The 26,254-nt window shown below is 39.9% G+C and overlaps 2 protein-coding genes across 6 annotated transcripts; both read left to right on the top strand.

Moving 5' to 3' along the window:
• Nucleotides 1–702: 702 nt before the first annotated feature.
• On the top strand, nucleotides 703–6,199 carry LOC129683176 (protein unc-80 homolog; the record flags this gene model as incomplete). The annotated part of the gene is given in 4 exon segments (XM_055615796.1): nucleotides 703–784; nucleotides 1,843–1,954; nucleotides 2,543–2,742; nucleotides 3,524–6,199. Coding segments are annotated over 4 exon segments (661 nt in total), but the record flags the coding sequence as incomplete, so codon positions are not given.
• A 2,303-nt stretch (nucleotides 6,200–8,502) lies between these two features.
• Rpe (ribulose-5-phosphate-3-epimerase) lies at nucleotides 8,503–26,198 on the top strand. Of its 5 annotated transcripts, none has more exons than XM_055615800.1 (7): nucleotides 8,504–8,735; nucleotides 9,343–9,373; nucleotides 15,078–15,157; nucleotides 21,520–21,659; nucleotides 22,512–22,646; nucleotides 23,134–23,220; nucleotides 24,780–26,198. In XM_055615800.1, exons 4-7 carry the CDS (start codon nucleotides 21,522–21,524, stop codon nucleotides 24,900–24,902), a joined length of 483 nt encoding a protein of 160 aa, XP_055471775.1. In that variant the 5' UTR covers nucleotides 8,504–8,735; nucleotides 9,343–9,373; nucleotides 15,078–15,157; nucleotides 21,520–21,521; the 3' UTR covers nucleotides 24,903–26,198. The 5 variants fall into 5 exon arrangements, with proteins under 5 accessions (XP_055471774.1, XP_055471775.1, XP_055471772.1 ...); XM_055615801.1 differs by having other exon boundaries at nucleotides 8,555–8,735; nucleotides 9,343–9,377; XM_055615797.1 differs by lacking the exon at nucleotides 9,343–9,373.
• Nucleotides 26,199–26,254: the final 56 nt, after the last annotated feature.

Below are 26,254 nucleotides of genomic sequence, written 5' to 3'. Positions count from 1 at the left end.
TTTGCTTATAAGAGACACACATACACAGCAAATTTGGGGGGAGCAGACTACTCCTTTTTTTCAACTGCACAGTTTGTTCAAGTGCAGCTAATTGAGTTGTCCTGACAGTATACTTTGCCAGCCTTTTAAATCTAAAATAACTTCAAACTTATTTAAATTCCCTACCTCTATATCTGCTGATTTGCCCAGCTGTCACAGAGACTTCAGGCTGCAAACATGTGTTGAATGTGTCCCTTCACCCAAATGCAATGTGTCTGATGTGTTCAATATCTGTCCATCTTATTTTTCATTTAAATTGGAAGTTTTAAAACAGGTGTTCCCATCTATGTGACAGAGTTGTTTGTGTGTATTTGTCACCAGCGTTTCCATTCCCCTTGGGAAAAAATTGAGATTAGAACATGATAAGCTTTTTGATGGCTTATAAACCAGGGGTGTGATCAAACCATCGTCCTGCTGAATGGTAGACACAGCATCAGTGATTGAAAACAGAATCTCAATTTTGACAGCTTGGGGCTACAAGGCCTTGTCCTCCTTTCCAAGCCTTTGAAAACTCCTATCCCAGGGACCCTTTCCCAACCATCCTTCAAAGATAATGGTATCTTTGAAGTGACTGTTCCATATAAGTGGTTTTGGCTAACACCCATCAAAGAATGGTCCTCTGCGCTGTCTCCAGGGAAGACTAATGTTGTTGATGCTTGGCAGGGTGGCAAGTGTACAGAGTGAGCCTGGCCAGCAGAATGTCCTCTTGCAGCAGCCACTGGGGAGGAAGAGGGGCCTGAGGCAGGTAAGAAGACCCTGAAATGCTAAGAGAGTCATTCTTTAAGGTGGACGCTCTACTTGCTTGTCATTGTTTATTAAGATTACACTTGGCCCTCTAGCCTGAAATAAGCAGCTCACAGCAACCTTGGAACATGGTGAGTGCTTGGGCAAGCTGAGCAAATGAGGCTTCTGTTTCAAATACGAATCTCTTATTGTGCAAAGCTGATTATTTGATAAGGTAGGTCAGGCCTATAGGTCTTCTTGTTCTCTGCTTGGCAAGTTTCTTTCCCAGGAAAACTCACTGGCAGGGCTTGCACAGGCTCTTACACAGTTCACTGAATGCCTGCTTTTACAGAGAGATAAAGAAAGGTCCTTCCTCACTCCGAGATTAGAGATTTACTACTGAAATGGAAGGTCGTATTTTTAGCTGGGTGCTGTGGTACATATCCACATTCCCAGAACACAGGAGGCTGAGGGAGAAGGGTCTAGAGTTCAAGGCCAGCCTGGTCACACAGAATTGGAGGCCAGCCTGGGAGTGGTAGTAGAATACAGATTTTCTAGTGTGAGGTTCCTCCCTTTGTCAACCCCTGCTCCTTCTGCTCCCATCGTCCATCTTCCCCTCACACCCCTCTCCTCTCATTTCTCAATTTCTGGACAGGCTTTCACTATATACTCCAAGCTGGTGTCACATTCAATCCTCCTGCCTCAGTTTCCTGAGAATTCAGGGATTCCAGGTATATACTACCACCCTGGCTCATATATTAAAAATCTGAGTGAAGCTCTTCTTGTCATATCTGGGTGCTTCTCACCTCTGATGCTTTGCTAGAGGCTTAGGTTTCTTACTCTCTGTCAGCTGAGATATGTTCAACCATAGCTTTTAGATAAGCAAAAGTCAGGTATTAAGCATTATATTTTTGTTTCCTTTCAATTAAAAAATCTCAAATTTGGCATCTCAAGTCCATGAATGCTCCATGGCTACAAGAAGGAACAAGTGGACCAGTCAAGTCAGGGTTACCTGAGCACAATATCTGTTCCTAGACAGTTGTACTTTCTTGCCAGTTTTGTTTTATCTGTTTTCTTCAGCTAAGACGCCCTCTCCTGTCAAGGCAGAAGACTCAAGCTGAACTCAGAAACCGTCATGGCGCTCGACTGTCTACCACTCGCAGGAGCATTCAACCGAAGACAAAGCCATCTGGTGAGGGAGGCCTCTTGTGTCCCTTCTGATTGTACCACTGTTCTGATGGCAAGTAGCCTGCAGAAACTGAGCTGATGTGAATAACCTCACCTTTAGGGAATTCTTAAGACATGTTTCCCAGGAAACCTCACTACTTTCTTCTTCTCTTCCTCCTCCTTCTTTTTCTTTTTCATCTTCCACAAACTTTCTCCACTCCCAGTGAACCTAGGTAAATGGAATAACCCAAGGTAAATTGTTAATATTCTGAAACTTGAATGTAAAAGGTTGTATTATCTTTACTCAGTCCAGGACGTTGGATATTGTGTGTCTTACTAAAGGCAGAAGCACAGTAAATAACTCTTGGGGCTTTTCAGTTCTGGGATCCATCGCTAGGAGGTTTATTATAATACGTTCACCTTTGCAAATCTTACACCACTTATGTAGAGATGGTTTTCTCTCTGTAGTCCTATTCTATGTAAGAAGGTGAAGTCAAAATACATAAAATGGTCACATAAGACCATTGTTTTTATGACTCACTGGTTAATGCCAAAGTAATAAGCATCAGCAGTCAATTTGTCTCCTTCTCATTGGTTCATCTCTTACTTGCAGCTGACCAGAAGCGATCTGTGACATTCATCGAGGCTCAGCCAGAGCCAACAGCTGCCCCCACAGACATGCTTCCTGTCACAGGCCAAACACAAGGCTGCAGCCCAGGCCTATCTGGGAAGCCAGAAGGAACAGACAAGCCAGTGCTCACATCCTCTCCCGCCATTGTCGTTGCGGATCTCCATAGCCTGTCTCCCAAGCAGGTGAGGGTACTGCGAAGACAGGCAAGGCCTGCTCCCTGCACTCTTCTCCACGAGAAGCACTTAGATGCTCACGTTTCTTCCAGATAATTAAGTCTGGTTCTGTAAGATGTTATTGTCCAAACAGATACTCTTCCTGCCATTGCGAAAAAGAAAATCTATATAAAGTGTTTGGCTAACAATGTACCTATAATTATTAAGGACCAAAAGAACTCTTAATGGAAAACATAAAAATTACTTTTCAGCTGTATTAATCATGGACAACAGAAATTTGATACATAGTTGCAATGTTTTTCAATTATAGCAAATGAAGTTACTAGCATTGATGAAGCCTTTACATAGTTTTCTGTGTCCTAAAGATCAGATGGACTTGAAATTTTTTCCTCGTTGTTTTAATATTTTCTTTTGCTCATATAAATAAATTTCTATAGGCGTCATATTCTGATGGGATATATAAAGAAAACTATCTGGTAATGTTAGCAGACATATTTGCACAGGCTTTTGTAGTGAAAAGGAACTATAACACACCATTTACATCAGTTCGTTTTTATAGTCCATAGGATAAGCATGATCCCTTCCCTCCCCACAGAAAGTCAATGCTCATGTCAAAGGACAGAAAACCAAGGCTTTGAAAGCTGGAGGGACCCTTATAGACCCTACCTGTAGCATAGGCTGGAATTCACCTTTGATCTCTTGTCCAGTTAGAGCTATACAACATTTTTTAAATGTTCTTTTCTGGGACCCGTCCTACTTGTATATGATGTTATGATCCTTTTGATCACAGAGTGAGCTCCTTCATGCTGAAGAAGGAGAAAAGAAGGAGGATACGGAGGTACAAGGTGCCGCAGCACACAGCCCCCCCTCTACTCAGCTGTCCGACCCTGATGACTTCACTGGCCTCGAGACATCCAGCCTCCTACAGCATGGAGACACTGTCCTTCATATCAGTGAGGAAAATGGCATGGAGAACCCCCTGCTGTCCAGCCAGTTCACTTTCACTCCTCCAGAGCTGGGGGAGACCGATGCAGCCCTGGATGAGTTCCGTGTTTAGTTCTGTACTGCAGGAGCTCCGCTTGCCGACAGTAGAATGCTTTCGAGCTAAGTGATTAACTCTAAAACAGCACTTCATAGCCCTTCGGTGGCAGTAAGTCTGAGAGGATTTCGCTGCCCAAACTCCTAATGTTTCATAAACATCCTAAAAATCAATAGCTAAAAGTCTTTAGTTGTGTGAAGACCATGAAAACAGAGAAGAATAGGGGAAAGAGCCATCTCACTGCACATTGTAGATAGCACGCTTTGAGCAGCTAGGAATACATACTACTATTACAGACAGCTTGAGAATATATAATATTACTGCCCTCGTAATATTAACGATATGTTCTAAAAGGGAATGCAGTCTTTTAAGATGCATTATACATCTCATGAAAATGTTTATTTTTGTAGTTTCAAAATTTTACATTAGGTGGCTATATGCATATCAATTTACATTAAAAAAACAATTGATAAGAAAAATAATTAGAGAAACTAAATAACAAACCCTACAGCCATTTTTTGTTTTGGCCAATAATATAGCCAGTTATTTAAAAAAAAAAAGCAAAATACTATTTTTAGAGCTATGGAGTTTTCAAAATTTATTTTTTAACTGTCCTTTTCATTACATGTTATAAATCAAAATTCTAATGTCACATATCATTCCATTTCATATCTATCGTATTAGACAGAGAATATTCTAGAAATTCTCAGACATGATTCTGAATTAATAGCATAGAGAGCTCTATAATTATAAAAAGCTAAATGTAAATAGCATTGCTTGAAAGAGATGGCATTCCTACTTCTAGCCCTGACTACATCAATGTCAAGATTAGGATCTATTGGGAAAGGGGGTTACTTTCCCTCACAGTCCTTGTGCCTGCCCCTGAGGGCATCTTTTCATACATTAAAGTTAAGTTGTTAGCACTAGATCAGAAAATAACTTTTTCTCAGTAGTCAAAAATATTCTATGATTCTTAGGAGATTCCAGTCAATGGGGAAAAGTCAGAGTAATCAACTTCTTTATAGACTCAGACAGCTTGTATATATGACAAATAGGGCTTTAACTTGAAGTGCAGTTACTTCAAAAAAAAAAAAAAACAATTTGAAAGACTTGTAAGGTCAGTACTTAGTAGATTATTGAAGGGCTCCACATCATGCAGTTCATCAATGGTTTCTGAAAGTTTAGCAGTTTACATTAGAAAAATGTACTGAGCATTGAGAAATCTCATACACATATCTACATTGGTGTGTATGTATGTGTGTGTGTGTGTGTGTGTGTGTGTTAGTCTTCAAGTAGATGTTAAACAGAGATTTTGACTATGTTGATACGAGTTTAAAATATATTCTATATGCTCAAATGTTGACTATGTTAGCTATGAAATGTACATGTATAGAAAAAGACCTATAAACCCAAACAAATCATAAAGAAAAATGATTTTTATGTTAGAATTGTTTATTAAATAAGCACAGCTTATATTGTGACTTACAAAATCAAATACATTTTGGGGCTATCGCCTCCTTCACCAAGAGAATGAAAGTTAATCTGTAAATCCCCCATGTCAGAAAATCAAGGCTGTACCACCTCTTGGCCTTTTGACTGAGAAGAGTATGGGACATGAAGGAGATAAGTAAACCTCTTTTATGTGTTAAAACATCTTCATGTCACTTATACTTAACGCAGAATATCCATTTCTAAGTACAGAAGTAGACCTGTCAGTGGTTTTCTGGTTCTGAGCTAAGATATTTTGCCTGTTAAAAACTATGCTGCTCAATTAGCATTAGAGGCCTTATGTTTGGTAATTACAAGTATCTATGTGCATCTATATGTCTGTGCTTTGTTCCTGGATTCTTGATTCAAAATCTCTGTAATCATGTCAGATATTTAAGAAGTATCGAGGTCAAAGAACTGTTAAATATTCAATAATAACCCTAAATACCTTTATATATTTTAAATGTGTTGGGCTGTTGGAGAAATGATTTTACTGGTCTGTCTGCCTTTTAACCTGACTCCTTCACTGTCGTGTATGGAAATCTGTTAGAAACTTTTTCAATAAGCTAAGTAGCGTTTTTATCTTGAAAGGAAAAAAAGAAGAGAGAGAGAGACATGTCCACTCTGAGAATTGCGTATTGTTGGAACTTCTGAGACTTGGCAGATGTGTGCATCTATTCCATTTAAGGTGTCCTTAAACGTGTTGAATGTAATGTGTTGAATGTTTATGTGTGGTGACTAAAGTATCTATATGTATGTGCATAAAACTGTCACAAGATGTATTCTCAGGAATACTGTTACCTGGAGTTTGAAAGAATAACTTAAAGAAAACAGTTAGGGAAGATAAGCAAAAAATTTGAATTAATTGACAATCTTTTGTAATATTCAAAATGTGAGTAAGAATTGTCACTTTTGATCAATATAAATATTAATATTACTAAAAATAGAACATTTCTTAATCTGTAATGCTTAATAATATTTATCTCATTCAAAGAAAGGATAAAACAGGCACCCACTTTACAGTTATTAAAAATTACATGCAATGAAGATTGCTCCTTTGGAAAGTAACTTTATAGAGAGACCTTGGAATAAAAACATATCATCCATGATAGTGGGTACAGATTTGTACTATTCAGACTAACGCAGTTTAAATCCTGGATGCAGAAATTTCTAGAACAAATATTTTACTTTCATTTTCAGCATTCACAGCTTTCTATAATTCTATTAAATTTCTTGATTCTTCTGACAAGGAAAGTTAGTACTGAGTGCCTTGGAACAAACCACTAAGACTAGTGTCAAAAGGCACAACTGGGCACATGGCAGTGCTGGAGGCAACGGCTGGCTTCCTGCTTCAAGCCTCTAAAAGTAACTTAAGACAGGATGGCATCTCTCTTTTAGCATTTGTTTTTTCAGTCAGTGAAGAACTTTCTCCACATTGCTGCCCACCTCCTAGAGTTCCCAAGGAAATAATAGTGTATGTACAGAGATCTATAGGAAAGAAAGGGTCATAAAGGAATAGAATTATAGCCCCAAACATGAACTAAATACCTTCTTTGAGTTATACAGGATATTTTACCAGAGAACTCTCCAGAATTTGCTGCTGTCACATGGAGTCCAACTTTTACTCTGTGACCTCACACTACCAATCCATGGCCTTGTGTCTCAGCAGTGAGTAAACTGTCCCACTTCCTCACTTTCTTTTGTGGGTCTCAACTGCAGCATTTCAGTAGCAAACTTTGATTTGACACTCAGGAGAATAAAAACAAGTTGAGGGCAGAATGTATTTGGAAAAGTTTATGATAAATTTACTTATTTTATTTTAGGATCATAAATCTACGTACCTCCATGATATTTTTTAATAGTCACTGTGACCATGGGATTAAAGTCCTTTATTAGCCATTTTGTAGGTAAAAACAAAGGATTGACTATACAGCCAACTTCCCTCAAATGACTATAAAGTCTGTTATGAATACTGAATGACCAAAGAGCATGGAAAAATGCATATGAATAAATATTGAGATGTTTATGAAAGATATTTATGAAAGCTTATGACTTCTGTGTTTGAATATGCACATATATTAAAATAAATGTAAAATCATTTAATGTGCTCTAATTTCATTTCTCTCCATTGGGAATGAGCGAGCTCATTCACGATGACTTTTGAAGGCCTGGAGTTGCCTTCCTTTATTTATCTCTTGTTCTTCACATCACCACTCTATACCTTGTCTAAAGTCACCAATCAGTAAACTCCTTCAGTCCCTCTACCTCCACATCTGATATCCACCTACTGGTACTTCTCATCCCCTGCCTTTCAAAATAAAGCAGAATGTAGATATGGAAGACAGGGAGCCAATTTCACTTTATGACCTGCTGGAATGCTGGTATATTCCCAAGTCAGAACATTAAAGACTTTATTGTCCTCTGACTGTGGCTATAGAAACCATAGCATCCAAATTACCAACAGCTATGTTGTTAATAAAATTATGAGGTACCCTATCCTTGTTCTTTAGGAATTGCTCTTGTTCAGTCCATGTTTTTCTTCCCATAGATTCCCATTTCTTCCTGACCTAGACTCTACATACATTTGGCATTAGGACCCTTACCCATTTCAAGAATTACAGCCAAATAATAAACAACTCTATCAAGTCTGTCTACTGCAGAGGAAGGTAAAGTAAAGACAGGAAAGAGTAAAGAAGCCTAAGAAATTACTACACCAACTACTCAACAGTCTCAAAAGACTAAGAGCTAGAGGGTGGGTAGGTGCTATGAAATACTGTCCACCGGATAAGGCAGGGCTGTTGCAATTGAGTGCGCAAGCAGCTGTGGTTCCCTGCACAAGACCTACAGACACACTTAGATATTTAAGTAGGAGAGGAATTAACTGGGGAGAAGGAAGGGGTCAGGATGAGTGGCAGAGGAGAAAGAGAGGGTAATGGGGCTGGATTTGATCACAATATATGATATACACGTATGAAATAGTAAAAAAAAAAAATTAAATAATTTCCTACATTGTAGGTAGTAGCCCATGATCATCCCATTGCATTCTTGCATTAGATTCAATAAACTATTTTTCCTGCCGAAATAAAAAAGAAGGCATTATACTGAGAGGACAGAAGGCCCTGGCAATCCATGACAGGAGGTCGGAGCTCTGCTCTGCGCCTGGCTCTGCCCCTAGCCAGCCATCTGATAGCCCCGCCCCCACAGGGAGGCGGGACTTCCTCGGCGCAGGGCAGCTGCTTCCGGCAGAGTCCGGAAGACAGTGCGGGATGGGAGGGGGCGGAGCCAGAGCGGCGCGCCCAATCGGGACGAAGTCTTGGCTGGCCCCGGGCTCTCGTGGGCTCACTCGCTCTAGGGAACCGGCACCATGGCGTCGGGCTGCAAGATCGGCCCATCCATCCTCAACAGCGACCTGGCCAACCTGGGGGCCGAGTGCCTGCGCATGCTGGACTCGGGGGCCGACTACCTGCACCTGGATGTAATGGACGGGTAACTCCGCGGGGCTCGGGGCGGGCTGGCCGCGCGGTTCGCGTCGCTGCACCTCAGCGAGCGCCTGTTGGGTGCACGGCGCCCCTGTGTGACCGACGGGCGGCCTCGGCAAGCGCGCTGCCCAGGGCACCGAGCTGGCCCTGGCTGCCTTCGGGGCCCAGTCCCCAGTCCTTCCCCGCACCCCGTAACTAACCTGTGGTGGTAAGACCCCGGAGCCATCTTCAGGGTTCAGGACATTTCTTTCGTGAACTCGTAGAGAAACTGAGGCCCCGACGGGACAGGCATGACTCAAACTCAGATAACTAGTTCTTGACCAAGCTGGGAGACCGACTGGTCCACGGTGATGAGCTTGACCCCTGGATGTGATTCCTAAGCGCGACCGCTTGCTGACGTACAAGCCACTTCAGCCTTCATTGAGGTTCGGTTTCAGTGTTAGGGAAATGGAAGTAGTATTGATAATAGAACGCTTCCGTGTCTTCGGGGGGGAAAAAGAAATGAAACGAGCAAGTCCAGAGCCTGACATGTAACAGATTCTCTGCAGTTGTTGTATCGAATAACCATTCGAATTCTGATTTTCCTGTCTATTTTCTCTTCAGGCACCCTGCTCTTCAGGGAGGTCAGTTTTTTGTAAGTAATCTTTAAGCACTGTAGTTATAGCTTATAATGCTCAGAATCAGGGTACAAGTTTCCTAAGTTGGTTATAAAGTGAGTAAACAAACCTAGACCCAAAGGAGGCCGTAAGACTTGCTCAAGATTACGGAAGATTGTGACAGTCTTGGAACTTGAATCTTCTTGGCTTTGACTAGCTTTTCCCACCTGAAGTTCGCATAAAATTATAAATACAGCCTTGGGTTGAGGTAGAAAAATAAATTTATTTCAAGTATGAAAAATCTGTTTGCCCTAAGTCACATTGGCAAATATGTATTTTTTGCAAGAGCTCCATTAGTTTCTTTTCTTGTTGGGGCTGAAACTGGGTATTGCTGTTCATTTTGTTTTTGAGAAAAGGTCTACGTAAATCAAACTGGCCTCAAACTCATAATCTTGCCTCATCTTCCCCAAATGCTGGAGTTACGGGCACCTGCCACCACACTCAGCTACACCTTTTCCTTTTAATCCCTTTGGCTTCTATGTAGCAATTTTGTCTCCTTTTGCTCTCTGGTTAAATCTCTTGTTTTTCTTGACACTTACTTGAAAGCCCTTGACTACAGAGTGTGTACCACGGAAATGGTGGTTGGTTTTTGGTGCCTGAGGGAACTTAGGGGGTCTCAGCCTGAACGGGCTTCAAGCGTAAGTGTGAGTCTGTTTGATACAGAATGAACGGATGGAAAACATTCCTTTCAGTTTGCTTATAGTAATATTGATGATAGCAGTGTTTAGAATCACTTTTGTGGTATTTTGTTAAAAATACATTTTATTTTTGAGATTATGATGAAATCATTTCCCCTTCCCTTTCCCTGGGACCCTCTCATACACCATTTACCTCCTTGTTCTCTTTGAAATCCATGGCCTTTTTTTACATTGTTATTGCATACATATATAAAAGCACACACGTATATATCCATAAAAATAGAAATATGATCTTCCCAGTCTGTATGTTACTTGTGTGTATATTTTTTGAGGAGGCCTTTTGGTATTGGATAAGACTGTGTCTCCTCTCAGCATTCTTTAGTTATCTAGTTCCTTGTGTAGGGCCAGCGCCCTGTGGGGCTGTTCAGGTACTTTTTGTTGTTAATGTGTTTATTATCAGTGAAGAATAAGGTATAGTGCCATGTCTGGTAGCTTCCGCCCCCCCCCCCCCCCCAAAAAAAAAAAAAATCCAGGTGGAACCAAGGTTAGAAGCAGTGTAACATCCAACTATGCTTTTTGTCGGTCCTGGACTTCCACAGAATTATTAAGACATCTTCTGTCCTGAGAGCAGGGTCTGTCTTTCTTTTTCACCTTGGTATCTTGAAATAAAGCTCTGCAGCCATCTTACCATTGCTTACCAATAGCAGGAAGCATCTTTTAGAGTCACATTTGCCCCTCACAGACTTCAGTTTAGTAAATAAGGCAAACTTTAATTTTTTTTTTTTTAATTGTTCTGTTTTTACTGGGAAGCATTGGCTTGGAAAACCTAAATTCTTCAAGCCTTTTAATCTTTACTTTTTTTTTTTTGTAAAAGCTGTTTCTATTCGTTTTTGAAAGAGGAAATCATTTTAGGGAAGTACAGCCTCCCTCCCACCACCCTGAGAGAGCAGAGCAAACCTGATGGAGCCAATGTGGCCTCCTTAGCCATGTGCTGCAGTGCCTCCGGGGCAGTGGTACGAAAGTGAACTCTGGGGTCCCTTTACAAAGGTGGTCAGCCTCAAAATATTTCCTTCCCTTCTCTGCTTAACACCCCCACCCCTGCCCCATTTGGTTTTTCCTGCTTAAAACCGAATTTATCCAGAAAGTCAGAAACTGGGTTGGAAAACACTAGGGGGCCAGACACAATTATGGGTAGATATCTAAAAAAAAAAAAAAAAAATTCAAAAACTGGTTTATTTTCTAGAAAAAACATTTTGAGAAAAGCACAAAACACACCGTGACAAGATGGGGGCCATGATATGTTGGTCCCAAATGACTATTTGTAAATGAATCGTCAGGATTTTACCTTGGGGAGTTTTCACATGAGTACTGAATTTCTGACTTGGGGCTAGGGCATGGTGGGGTCTATCAAAGACTTGGCCACTAGGTTCTGGATTCTGGTAAGACCATGGTGAGCTGGAGCTGAGTGAGGCAAGTGCCTTTCGCCAGTTACTTATTGTGTCCTGTGCCTTACCCCCTCCAGCCTGTCTCATCTGCTCAGTTTTGCTTCTTAATGTTGTCTGCCAGCTGCTACCAGCCAGCGACTGTGTGATTCCTGATTCACAGGAAGACTGCTGGTTCTAGTCTTGGTACATTTTGTACTGACCTTAATCCGTTTGTTGGTTTGCAGTAGACTGCATTCCAGTTATAACTAAAGCATAGGACTGGTGATGGAATGTGATGAGAGAGGAAACTTGCGTTCCCAAACAGTAGCTATAGCTTAGTCCCAGCAAGTCCCCAGATTTCTGAAAGGAGACACCTTTGATGAATTTTATTTCTTTCAGGCTTTACTCCAAAGAATTGAACTTGAGGAGGGAAATGTGAGAATAAAATAATGATGAAGCTGGCTTTTCTGTTGAATTCCTTTTCTTTAGAATGAATGAATTTAGAATTTTCTAGTCTGGCAAGAAATCTGAGGCCTTTGTTAAAAATTCATGTTCTTAGGTTTTTGGAACCTCAGTAGCCTTCATGAAGAGGCTGTTAATGCCTTGGTAATTCATATTGTAAGACAATTCCAAGACATCTGATTTCATGTCTGGATTTTTGCTGTTTTTTGGTTTTCGCTTAACCACAAACCTTTAGTTTCTTGTGAGAATATTAGTGCATTTTGTGCTCTCAGTGAAATTAGTAAACCTGATTCACTAAGTTCATCACCAGGAGCACATATTATCCACATAACTTGAGAGTCAAGTAGATTTGTATTTATTTCATTCTCAGCTTCTCATTCCATCTTTTATAACTATTTTTTTTTTCATAATAAATGAAGCCTAAATTTGAACAAACAAATTTTCAAGGCTACACAATGAATTAAAAGAACAGTATGTGTAACTAAAGACTTTTCTGTAAAGTAGGGTAGTCATTGGGGTTGCTGCCTGCTTAGCCAACCCTATTTCTGGAGGCATCAAGCCCCACTGGTGATTTTTCAAGACAGGCAGTGGAAAAATCTTCTCAGTACTTAAAAATGGAACCTCCAAGGATCGGTTGATTAGAGCACTTCGCCACACTGGTCCACGCATTGTGTCCTGCTAGGGCGTATTCAGAGTGTGAGTTTCTGCACTCTCTCCCTAGGTCTGTTGTTGTAGTTGTCACGGTACTGGCAGGTGAATTCCATGATAAAGAGTGGACTTTGTAGTTACTGCCTGTGTTCACTCCTATCACCAACGCTTTCTGATTGTATGACACTGGGCTATATTCCCTTGCCTGTAAAGCACAGGAGCTACTGCCTCATGGGCTACCACATTTAGAGTTAAATGTATGGGAAGTGTTTGCAACTTGTACCTAGACTCTAAGCTCTTTAAGAGTTCTCTTGTCTGTCATCTAAACTTAAAAAGCCTTAATTGATGGGCGGTGGTGGCTCACACCTCTCACCTGCCCCGGTAAGGCAGAGGCATTAGGATCAGGTGGATCTCTGAATTCAAGGCCAGCCTGGTTTACAGTTGGAGTTCCAGGACAGCTAAAGCTACTTGGAGAAACCCTGTGTCACAAACAAACACCCTAACCATGATTGACTCTTTCACCTCCTGTTGCATTTAATTGTTAATTGACAGACCCTCTTAGCTTTACCTACTTTGTCATTTTTATGGATTCTTGGCATTAATACCTGACTTCCTTCTTGGAGCTTACTGCCTAATCCATCTTCATGTTTTGTTTTTTGTATTTTATTATTGCTTCTTGCCCTATTATCCCACTAGACATTTATAGTGCAATAAACTCCAAACACCTGCATGTAGCATTGGACACCCTTAATCTGATGGCATCTACTCTTGGTTTGGTCAACACCCTTTCCCCCTTGACCTAAACTTGCTTATTTCTACCTTTGCTTCCTTTTCAGCTGTTTCTGATCCTACACATCTCAACGTTCCATAAGTCCTGTGATCTTCTAATGTTTCAGAATTCCACAGAAGCCTTGCTTTTATTTTAATCCTACTTTTGCTATTTTCTTTCTTCACATTCCCATGGGCATTATTGCTTAGCTTTTCTCAAAGCCTAGATTTCAGGAACATAGCACTATAGTTGATTTCTTGCTAATGTTGCAGGTGAGTGTGAGTGTCTTTCCATGCACATGTTCTGGGATTTCATCTTCTTCCATCCCATGGTTCTATTCATAAAGAGTTTTATTGGCTGATAGTAAAGTGAGAATAGGAAAGGGGTGCAGGTTGAATTTCTCTCATATTTATGAACAGAATTGTCTCAGTTTTGGGGTTTTACTTGGATCTCAGAATATTTTTGTATACCTATAAGTTACTTTGGGATTAGGACCCAGGCCTAAGTTCATTTAGGTCTTTTGAAACTTTATGTACAGTTCCTGTAATTTTCTATAGTCTTTTTTTTTTCTTTCTTTTTTTGAGGTAGGATCTCTGAGTAGCTGAGGGTGACCTTGAACTCTTGACCTTCTTCTCTGAACCTCCCAGGTCTTGGGGAAGTACACTACCACAAAAATTTAAACCATCTTGTTAGTGTACCTACAGCCTGTCATATATTAAATAAAATTTGTTTTTTGTGGCATCGGATTGATTTTCCCCAGTTTTATAGGATTTCCGATTAGGACTGCTCAGCTCGTGCTTTCTATGTTCTAGAGTCTACAGTAACATTCACCACTTAAACTCAGAGACCATTGATGAGAATTATCACAGGAAGAGCTGGGAATTATCACAATAGTCCTTTGGTGGGTTAGCTTCCTACTTAAAACTATCCTGCAGCTGTAGATGGAGAGTTATGATGACTTGTTGACCCTCTCGTTCGTTTCTCGCCTGCGAGCTGGGATTAGATGGGAGTGTAAACTCTTGGCTTGTTTCTTTAGCAAACACAGTACATGTTGCACCTAGCCTAGGACCTACATGTGGGAAGGGATTTTTCTAAATTCTGAAATGAGCAAGCGATATGACAGGAAGATGAACCAAGGAGGTTAAAGGTTGCTTTGGGGTTGGTATCAGACTGACCTAATTTGAATTCTGCTCCACAGATTATTAACCAGCCTTTATTATTAAAAGGTGTTAGTATGTTCTTCAAAGGGAATCTAAATCAAAGCTCGTTAACTAGTCATACAATACCTGGTATGAACTAAGCTCTCGGTATACTATGACTAGCTCTGAGAGGCATCAGGTTATTTTTTTAATGGTTATTGTTTAAATAAGCTGTAATTTAATGGTCTGTTATTGAAGTGGACTAGAGGCTAAGATTAGGGACACCTGTGTTAGAATCCTTTATTAACTAGTATCACTTGAGCAAGTACGGAACTGTCTTTTGTCATCTTTCCATTTTTGGTTGCCATGGGTTATGATTTACAGACTTGTCAAGAAGATATGTTACAGCATACCTTAATTATAAACTTGATCTTACCTGTTTATTTTTTTAAATTTTGTTTAATATTAAAAAAAGATGTTAAGGATTATTTGAGGAAAAATGCAAATCAAATATCCCCTGTTCTTTTGTCTGAATTCATACTGAGCAATGCAGAAGTTAAATTGAAAATGTTTTTGGAGTAAGATTTTCCTTTTTCTTGTAGGCATTTTGTTCCCAACATCACTTTTGGTCACCCTGTGGTCGAAAGCCTCCGGAAGCAGCTAGGCCAGGACCCTTTCTTTGGTAAGTGTGTTGTTATACAATTTAAAACTGATTATATTGCTTAAAGAAAAATGGATTTGGTTGATCAAGTTCATCTTGCACTCTTCTCTTGTGCTGTGGCTTCATTTGCTTGATCATAGCAATCCAACACCTTCCCTTCCCTAGGCCCTTGAACCAGATTCTGCCTAGAAAAATTCCTTGCTGAGGGTCTCAGCCGCAGCTATCTGGTCACTTATCATCTGCTCAGAGAGGCCTTTCTAAGCACTGAGTCCAGATTAACTTTGATCCACTTTTCAGTCTGTTTTTAGAGCATACATTAGTTGCAGACTGTCAGATTGTAAGATCTGTGAGGGAAGAGACAGAACTCACCTTGTAATTTTTCCTTTACTCTAAGTTATTTGTTGGGATGTATGTGTGTACAGCGTCCTCTGAGGCCAGAAGATGGCACTGGATCTGCTGAAACTGGAGTTACGGAAGGCTGTGAGCCACCATGTGGGTGCAAGGAACTGAGCTGGGTTCCTGTGGAGAAGCAGCCCATCATCCTCTTACCTGCTGTGTCCTCTCTCTGCCACATCTTAGGCTAAACAGACATATTACATTTGAGTAACTAGTAGTTGGATTTATGATTCAAGTAAGTGCTCCAACAGCCAATTTCTTTCTTTCAGATGTGCGCTTTCTGAGGATATGCTTCATTTCAGTGTCATAGGGTAGTAAAGATGAAGGTTTTGTTGTTGTTGTTTGTTTTTTGTTGTTATTGTTTTTCTTTTTAGATCACTCCAACCTAGAAGTTATTTGAACTGATACAGATCCAAATTCATAATGTTTTATGTAACTTGTATAATTAAGTAAAACAATTTTTTTGCCAGTAGAACAATTTTATGGAGGACTGTAGCTGTACTGTTTAGTACAGCTCTAAAACCCATATTTAGCTTCTTAAAACAGAAATGTAGTTTCTCATTTACAATAGGCACATTACAAGTCCTCAGTAGCTGCATGTGTCTTTTGAGTGTCAACAGCAGCACAGCCACAGGACATCACTCCTAATGCAGACTGTTCTGAGTGTCCAACCTTTAGACATGCAACATGCTATTGTCGAATACAAAATTCACACCCAAAAATCACATAGTTGAGTTACAAACAGTAAATAAAACCAAAGATCTCATATAAAGGAAGCCTTGTGTTGGTCTTGTTTATAGCCATCCCTCAACTCATGCAGGCTGAATGAAATCATCCATTTTGAGAGAACCAAAGAAAATGTGCATTATTATTTCTTGTCTATGAACATGTTTGTCTTTTTAAATTTTATGTAGTTGAATTTGGTCTTGATTGTGTTAAAGATTATTTTGGAAAGGAGTTTTCCTAGTGCTTCTTCTTTAATCTGCCCGTAATGTGTGCCATGACTTTTAAAATTAAATTTCGTACCTTATGAGAAGTGGGGAAATAAGTTATCTGTTCCTACAGACAGTAGCCACACATCCCACTGCTCATGTAGTTCTCCTGTTTTTCCTTTTTATTCTGACTCATAGTTTCACTTTTCAGTATTATGTATATGTATATAAATTTGCTAATTAATATTTTAGGAAATTTGTCCAATATAAAGGTGAATACATTCCGTTGATACTAGGGGTTTGAGCCATTTGTTTGTTTGTTTGTTTTTTAATAAGCTATGCATTTTGGTTTAGTTGTTAGATAAAATGGATACATGACTGCATTTTAAGAAGTAGACCAGGGCTAAAGATGGTTCTTCAGTTAAGAGTACAAAGGACCAGGGTTTGATTTCCAGTACCCAAGTCAGATGGCTCACAACCACCTGTAACTCCCTCTTCTGGCCTCTGCGAGCACCTGTACTTATGTGCACATACCCCCACACAGATACATACATAATTGAAAGTAAAATCTTTAAAGATAAATAAACAAGTAGTTCATAAGTTTTATGTACAACCTTTAAGGTTCTGGGGTTTTTGTTGGTGGAACTGGAGATCTGGACTGGGGCCTTGCACATGCCAGTTCCAACCACAACTTTTTACTATTTTAAAGAAAAAAACAATCTTTGAAATTTTTTATATTTCTTTAAAAATTTTATATGTATTTGGGTGTGTGGTGTGTGTGTGTGTGTGTGTGTGTGTGTGTGTGTGTGTGTGTGTGTGTACAGGCATGCATGTACCTCAGTGACACAGTGTAGACGGAAGGTTGGGATAGCTTTTGGGAATCATTTCCCTCCTTCCACCTTACCGAGGCAGAATCTGTCTTACTGCAGACTCCACCTGGCTGGCCTGAGAGCTTCCTGGATAGAAAATTCTCTCTCTTCCTTCCATCTTAGCATAGGAATGCTGGGACTATAAATGGGATTACACCACTAGGTCTGCTTTTCCAGAGATCAAAGTCAGGTCGTCAACCTTGTATGGCTAGCACTTTTATCCACCATGCCGTCCCTCTAGTCCTACTTTTAGTTTTGAAACAGGGCCTCACTGGCTTAGAACTTATTTGTATCCCAGGCCCCCCATGAACTTGGAATCCTCCAGCCTGAGCCTCTGTAGATGCTTTTATTACAGTTCTGCTAGCAGACCGGACATGTACGAAATAAACTAACAAGTAGAAGCCTTTATTATCTAAGGCAGTGGTCTATACTGTTGGGAACTGGGGAAATCCTCTTAGATCATTTATGAGGTCAAAGCCATTTCCATAACACTAGGACGTTATTTTGCACATCAGTGGTAAATTAGTTTTTTGGCGTCGTAACCAGGTCAGTGGTGCAGGGCGTTGGATCCCTCCTGGAAGGAACCATGCTTCTCTGCTGTGTGTATGTAAGCTATGTGTTTGCAGCACATATCTTTGGTGACGCAGTTTGTCACTTGCAAGTTTCCTTGATTTCTTTGCCAAAGAGCTTGCAAAGAGAAACTGTAGAAAGCTGCTGTCTTCTGTGCTCAGCTCCAACTACACATACTCCTTACTTTATCATAGGACTGTGTTCCGATAAATACATTGTAGGGTGAAACATAAGTCAAAAGTGCACATGGGTAACCTCCGAAACGCCATACGTGAGCCTTTCCTAGGTCAGTTGTGCAGAGTACTTAGTCAGCCTACAGTTGGGAAAAAAAATCATCTCTGTTATATGAACTGTTAACTCCCACTTGTGATTTATCACTTGTTTTCAGCAGATGCCTCCCATACAATGTACAATACACATAAAACAGTATTTGGAAGGGGCCACAGGGGAGGCAAGATCTCATGTAGCTCAGGCTGGCTTTGAACTCTTAGTCCTCCTGACTCTACCTCCAAACTCCTATAGTCCCATGTGCACAACCATGCCTGGTAGAGAGCAAGGTTTCTTTTTTTTTTTTTTTTTAACTTTTATTAATTATACTTTATTCACTTTGTATCCCCCCATAAACCTCTCCCTCCTCCCCCCAATCACACCTTCCTTCCCCCTTCTTCACGCATGCCCCTCCCCAAGTCCACTGATAGAGTAGGTCCTCCTCTCCTTCCTTCTGATCTTAGTTTATCAGATCCCATCAGGAGTGGCTGGCTGCATTGTCTTCCTCTGTGGCCTGATAAGGCTGCTCCCCCCTCAGGGGGAGGTGATCAAAGAGCAAGCCAATCAGTTCATGTCAGAGGCAGTCCCTGTTCCCATTACTATGGAACCCACTTGGACTCTGAACTGCCATGGGCTACATCTGTGCAGGGGTTTTAGGTTATCTCCATGCATAGTACTTGGTTGGAGTAGGAGTCTCAGGAAAGACCCCTGTGCTCAGATGTTTTGGTTCTGTTAGAGAGCAAGGTTTCTTAAACTTTCTTTATCCTTGACTTTTTTTTTTCCTGAGAAATTTTTACACAGCCTTGGGTATAAAGATATATAAGCATATAAACTGTACATTTACTGGTAATAAATCATGAAATAATTGATTTTAGAACAACTTTTTGGCATACAAATGATTTTATAATTTATTAAAGATGAATGCATATTAGCATACTAACAAGACAATGTACTTATTTTTCAATAAGGAATATCTTAGATGAATATTTGCTACTGCAGGATATAGTGTCATTATGATTTTCTTACACATCTGTGTTAAAGCCTAACTTATAATTAAACACAGTAATTAGTAAGCAACAACTCGTGATAAAATAGAACAGGACAGTGTACTGTAATTATGGGAATGCAGTCCCTGTCACACTTTCTTACTGTAATCCTTGCAATAATGTGATACTTAAAGGAAGCATCTCTGACTTGTTCCATTTGTCACTATTATGATGCTTGTGCTGTGTTGCTGATAGCAAGCAAAAACTAGGGGTCAACAAGATAATGCAGAGGATAAAAGTGTTTTTTATGTAGGGACAGCCTAATTGTATCCCTTTTTCCATCCCGACTCCCAGCAGTTATCCTCTGACCTCCACATTCATGCCATGGCATGCACACACCTGTACTTAAACACACACACACAAACAAAAATAATTTTCTGGAAATAGGGTTACTTGATCATAAACACTGTGATGCCTGTACATTGGGTGTGATCACGTCAGCCAGCTGCCAAGTGGTTAACTGGCAGTGCTGTATAGTGTGTGTACACCAGTCAGGAATGACTCCATGCGGTGTGGGGCACACAATGTAGAACTTACCAAGTGTGTGTTTCTCCAACTTTGTGTTTGATTTTTTTAATAACTTTATTTTATGTGTATGGGTATTTTGCCTGCAGGTATGTCTATGAACCACTTGTATGCCTGTGGCCAGGGGAGGCTATAAGAGGGTTCTTGGGTCCCATGAGATTGGGGTTACAGACAGTTGTTAGCTGCCATGTAAGTGCTGGGAATTGAAACAGGTCTTATGAAGAGCAGACTGTGTTCTTAACTCCTGAGCTATCTTTCCAGCCTCTCTGTTTAATATTTTGTTATTGTTGTTTTGGTTTATTGAGATAGGGTTTTTCTGTGTAGCCTTGGTTGTCCTGAACTCACTTTGTAGACCAGGTTGCCCTCAAACTCACAGAGATCCTCCTGCCTTTGCCTCCCCAAGTGCTGAGATTACAGGCATGCACCCCCACGCTGGGCTTCTGTTTAATATTTTTAAAGTACAGTTGACACATCCAAAATGAAGCTATACAAAGTAAACTGCAAAAGGAGGTCTGATGTAATCTCTTAGTATTTCGTGTATTAATTAGCACTTTGACAAGTCTTAATTCGAATATCTAATACACATTACATCTGTCCATCTAGCCGGCGTCAACCAGAGAGCTCTGTTGAAGGACTGCTGATCTTATGTGAAGTTTGTACCTAGAAACATGTTTTTGTTAGTTCAGAATTGTGTACTACTGGTGTTATTGTCTAACTCTTTTCCAAAGCTTTTGAATTTTATAATCTTAATTAAGTTCTGAAGTGTTAGAAATTCTTTTTAAAATATAGCTTAGCAAGGCCAGAAATGTACTTCCTCTAACAAAAAAATCTCTCCATGCTGTCCCACACAGAATTCGTTACAGGGTTAGTCTGTGGTCTCCCCTCTTTAAAGCAGCACTTTCCTCATGAGACACATTCAGTTTTAGGAAGACCATGCCTGTGTTGTACTCACTGTATTTGTGCTCAGCACTGTATTTGTGCCAGCCTCCCTTGCTAGCCTGCCTTCTCTCTTATATGTCACTCAGGGAACTGCAGCTCTGCTTCCTCGGGCCAGATATTTAGCACAATCTACATTTTCCTTTCACCTTTTAGATGGCTGTGCCTCGAACGTGGCTTTCACTTGAGTTCCTGTCACAGTAGCCCCCTTGGTTGCACCCTGTCACTTCACTGAGCCTTCATTTTCCCTGTCTCATTAGCAATAAACCCCAGCAGCCCAGAGCTCTGCTGACCTCCCTAGATGCCTGTCTCTCTGACATCATGTCCTCCCAGTGCAGTCCAATCCCAGTTTTGCTGGCTTTAGCTGCTCAACCTAGTGTGAACTCTATCTTGCTGTGTTTATTGTCTCACTAAGAAGGATTTCGTAAGGCAGGAGAGAAACAGCTCAATTCCTGGCACCGAGAGCATCAGTTCATGGTGCTGTAACAGTTCAGTAGAGGTCACCAGAAGGAGCGTAGGAGAGAGAGCAAGGCTGTGTGGGTAGTGTGACTTCTTTAAACTTTTTAACGTGTCATCTCCTAGACCGACACCTGTTTTCTGACCTCATTGCTTTTTGTATATAGCAGCATGTGCTTTTTATGTAAAAGTTTTACTAAGTGAATATAACCAAACTGTATCTTTAGGATGAAGGCTGTCTATACCAGCGTATGACTGATCACTCTGTAAGGCCAGGAAATTTGTAGACATAGGGACAATAATGAAATCAAACACATAGGCTGACTTCATGCTCTCAGCTGGTATGTTCCTCTCAGTAATGTACAGGAGGTGTCTCTTCTTCCTAGACATGCACATGATGGTGTCTAGGCCAGAACAGTGGGTAAAACCAATGGCTGTGGCAGGTGCCAATCAATATACCTTTCATCTTGAGGCAACTGAGAACCCAGGGGCTTTGATTAAAGACATCCGGGAGAATGGGATGAAGGTAAGTCGATGATCAGAGACTTATTTTATACTAGTTCAAAGCTTGTCAAAGCTTGAAAGAGTAGTAGGAGAAAAATGATAGGGAAGGGACTGGAGGTGGGTACCTGGGAGGCCAGAGTTAAAGTATAAAATGTTTGGAAGGTACATTTCACTATGTTTCTGAAGGTCTCTGCCTTTGGAATCATTCACATTTACTGGCCATGTTACCTTTAAAAAAAAGAATACTACGATCCTGAATGGCCTGAAGTTGTCACAGAGAGGGGGAAGTGGACACACAGGGCCCAACCCCTAAAAAAAGCTATTTGCAATTGATACCCACAGGTGAGGAAAAAATAATTTTCTACAGTGGAGTTTTGCTGGGTCTATCAACCATACCTCTAATGCAGACCCAGGAGCAGTGTTCTAATGCAAAATGAACTCTATGGTTTTTTGTTTGTTTGTTTGTTTGCTCTTTGTGGGTTTGTTTTGTTTTGGCTTTTTTGTCACTTTTTTTTTGTTTGATTTTTGGTTTCGTGTATGTTTGCTTGTATATTGTTTTTAAGAAAGAGAGGGAGAGAATATAAAGCTTAATGGATAGGAAAGATCTGGGAGGAGTTGAGGGCATGATCAAATATTAATTAAATATGAATTATCAATTAAAAACAAATCAAATATCAATTAAAAAACAAAAAATAAGGTAGCAAAAATAAAGCCAAATTAACCAAAAACAAAACAAAAAAGCTGATGTTATACTCTGGATAATTTACATGTTCTGTTTTGTACGTTGATTATTTTTTTGTTTTGTTTTGTTTTTTTAACTAGGCTACAATGATACGATAAAGAAGTAATATGATTTAGCATTTGTCTGTTACAGGTTGGCCTTGCCATCAAACCGGGAACTACAGTTGAATATTTGGCCCCATGGGCTAATCAAATAGATATGGCCTTGGTAATGACTGTAGAACCTGGGTTTGGAGGGCAGAAATTCATGGAAGATATGATGCCCAAGGTAAAAGAAGTATTCTATTCTGGGGTAAGGTTTTTACTATAGGTGTGTATTCAGTAGACAGATATGTCATTGAGACATGTCCTGTTTTGGAGATGAGGGGACAGAGATGCCTTCACACACTGTAATACAGCATGATAGGTTCTAAAATATAAACTCATCTTAATCATATTGCAAAAATTTTAAGCTTATTTTTTGTGACCTTGGGTCACATGAGAGTTTTCATTAGTCTTTGGCAAAGCTATCTCAAATTGAATGTCATTTGCTAAATAGCTCCTATAAACACAGAATGCGCCAGTCTAATTAAAAGTGACCCCCAAAAATGTTGTGACTATATATATATATATATATAGTCACAACATTTGTGTGTGTACATCTGTGTGACAGGCTTAGTGTTGTATTGCTAGTGTCAGCCATGGTGTTTTGTGTGCTTGGTTGCTTGTCCCTGCGTGTCCACTGTAGGAGTCACTGTTTCTTTGTGCATGTCTAGGTTCACTGGCTGAGGACCCAGTTCCCAACTCTGGATATAGAGGTCGACGGTGGAGTAGGTCCTGACACTGTTCAGAAGTGTGCGGAGGTGAGACTGCTCCTGAGCTGTGACTAGGACAGTTCCTGTAGATGACACCTGCGGGACAGTCCTATCACCAAAGGATTGTTCAAGTCAATTTTTTCTTGGCAAAATGGTTTTCGTTCAATTGTAGGATTAGGAAAGTAGAGAACAAGCTAGTTACTAACTATACAAATTGTTACATAGTAAATCCTGGTCTCCAGAAGAGTACAGTGAATATTAGCCCTTAGCAAAATTGTTAAGTTCTCTTAAAAGATAACTTCTTAACAAGACAAAAATGGAGAAATGTAACTGGCCTAATCATGCTGTTTTATAATTTAAAAGTATTAGCTACCTGTTTATAATTCTGAACAAGTGACTATATTTTTTCTTTTGAGGACCAAGGCCTACCCAAGCTAATTCTGTTTTGTCTAGAGAGCTACCTAGGTGTCATAAAGTGGCACCTTTTCTGTAGACTGCAGGTGCCCATAAGTCACATGGTTCACACTTCCTTCCGATTCTTCTATAATGGCCATACTTTTCTGCCTCATACAAATGACCAAAGGCTTTGGCAGTTATTGAGAAAGCAGAGACATGAGGAAGAGGAAGAATGTAAGCTTTAAGGTCCAGGCCAGCTTGGACTATATAGGAAGACCCTAACTTAAAAAAAAATAAAACTAAAAGACTTGGCAGTGATCAGTATTTTGAAAGCTGCTGTATAGATGATCACTGAGTACATCATCTTTTAGATCCTTTTAAGTTGCTTTGATTTGAACTTTTCTGGGATGCTATTCCTGTTCAAATTTAGAGACATGTTGATCAGTACTCCATAAAATCTAATTCCTGAAAAGAATGCTGTTGGAGATGTCATAGTCTACTATTAGGTTACTGGGTTCTCATTGGTGAAAGTTTCCTAAGCTTGAGGTTTTTAAGCTTCCAACAATGGGTCACACAACAGATTGGGTTTCCCTCAGCTCAGATGCCAGGCCCAGAGCCAAATCTGGAGTTGTTTCACTTGAACTTTTTAGGATATATGTAACACCCCATCCCCTTTTTTGCCTCCACCTTTAAAAATGTTACCTGGAGACTATTTTCTAAGGCCCTCTAAGCCATGCTGGAACCTAAGGAAGCATATTGACACATTTTTGCATTATTTCTGACACAAAATGACAAGGCACTAATGATCCCAGTGTTTTATGGATAGCATCTTGTTTTCACATCATCTCCTTTTAGGCTTTTTAGATATAAGCAGCTACAGTTGTTTCCTTAGTATCTGGGACCACCTATATGCTTAGGAAAGGCCTGAATGGATTAAGGACCCAAGAGTTTAAAGCTTTATCTAAATATTTGCAGAGGTACTGTGTACAGTTTATGGGTAGTTAACCCCACAGTCCAGTGACTTGGCAGACTCATTTACAGATAATAGTGTGGCCTCATTTATAAGCATTTTCCTTTTTAACTCAGTGAATTAGAGTGCTGCCATCAGCTTCTAGAAAAATGCTGTCAGTCAGAGGCAAGGTGGAAACACTAGTCCAGGACTCTGTTTTGGTTTCCTTCCTTCCTAACGCACAGCTGTGTACTTCTTGCAGGCAGGAGCTAACATGATTGTGTCTGGCAGTGCCATTATGAGGAGTGACGACCCCAGATCTGTTATCAACTTACTAAGAAATGTTTGTTCGGAAGCTGCTCAGAAACGTTCTCTCGATCGATGAAGCCACAAAGAACCTGGTTTCTGCTCATGAAACCTTTTTTATTGGAAAAGAGGAATATTGACTACCAAATCACATTGCAATCGAAGCAGTGCTGCATTCCAGAGATTAAAATCATTTGGGCAGGATGTTCAAGAGGTTAGAAATAACTACCTTTTTAGTGATGCCATTTAGAGATTAGCATGATAAGAAATATTCATGTTTATACTGGGAGAATGGTTTTTGTAAAGAGTAAAAATACGGTTTTGTTAAGATTAGACAGAAATACGTCTTAATGCCTAAAGAGGAAAACTAGCTACTATGACAAACATTTTTCTGTATTTTTACAAAAAGTGTTCTGTTGTTTCCCCAGTTTATCCCTAAAGCAAATGACATGCATATTTTCTGTTTCATGTCATTTGTGATTTGTTTAGACGCCTGAGAGAATGAATGGAATGGGAGTAAAATTAGAAGCTTTGGTGGGGTGGCATGTCATGGCCTGGCATCTGAAACATTTTTAATCTTATACTTGGTTTATTAACAACTATAAAAATAATGTATGAAGCCTAGGGTTTCTGAAATACAAGCACAGACTTTATCAAGGTATTTTCTTTGTCACAGCAGACTACTCGATAATTCCTTCCTGCCCCTGGTCACACAGTATTATGTGAAATAATACTGTTGTGTTATCTGGAAGCAGAAAGAAACCGAAGTCTGCCTTGGAAGCTCCACTGGGTTGAATACCAAGTTGGACCCATTCTAGCTCTTTGATCTTAGTAAAATCATCTAACCTATTTTCACTAAAAACTCTTAAATATGTTGAATGGAACCATAACTACTGAGTTTGAGACTTAAAAGCATAACATAATATTGGAAAGTCTATAGTTCTACGCTTAGACTGGAGAGGATTCTCCACAAATGGCAAGCATTTTTTTTTTTTTTTTTACCTGTTTTGTGAGTTATTAAGCACTTTGGAATAATCCCATTAATTCCTAGATTATCCAGTAATTGTTAAAGCAGCTATTTTTGTCCTATCTTAAGACTAAAGAAAGTAGAGATCTGCAGTGGGCTGGTACGTAGAGAGGGTCCAGTAAAAAGCAGTTTTCCGGTGTGTGCTACTTCTTTGACTACAAACAGCTCCTGGGGTAGGTTAAAAAAAAGATTTTTACTTTTTTTATTTTTAGTGTAACTTTACCCTCTAGTAAAAACAGTGAGTCAAGAATACTCTGGAAATATAGCCTTTGACCCCAAAGATATGTGTGTGTGTGTGTGTGTGTGTGTGTGTGTGTGTGTGTGTGTGTGTACACATACTTAAATATGTGTATCTGTATTATATATATATATATATATATATATATATATATATATATATATAT

The sequence above is a fragment of the Psammomys obesus genome, unplaced genomic scaffold (genome assembly GCF_907164565.1).
Source record: "Psammomys obesus unplaced genomic scaffold, mPsaObe1.curated_primary_1811, whole genome shotgun sequence".
NCBI classification, from domain to species: Eukaryota; Metazoa; Chordata; class Mammalia; order Rodentia; family Muridae; genus Psammomys; species Psammomys obesus.
The sequence above is the reverse complement of the archived record's forward strand: the minus strand, read 5'-3'. Positions and strand labels throughout refer to the sequence as shown.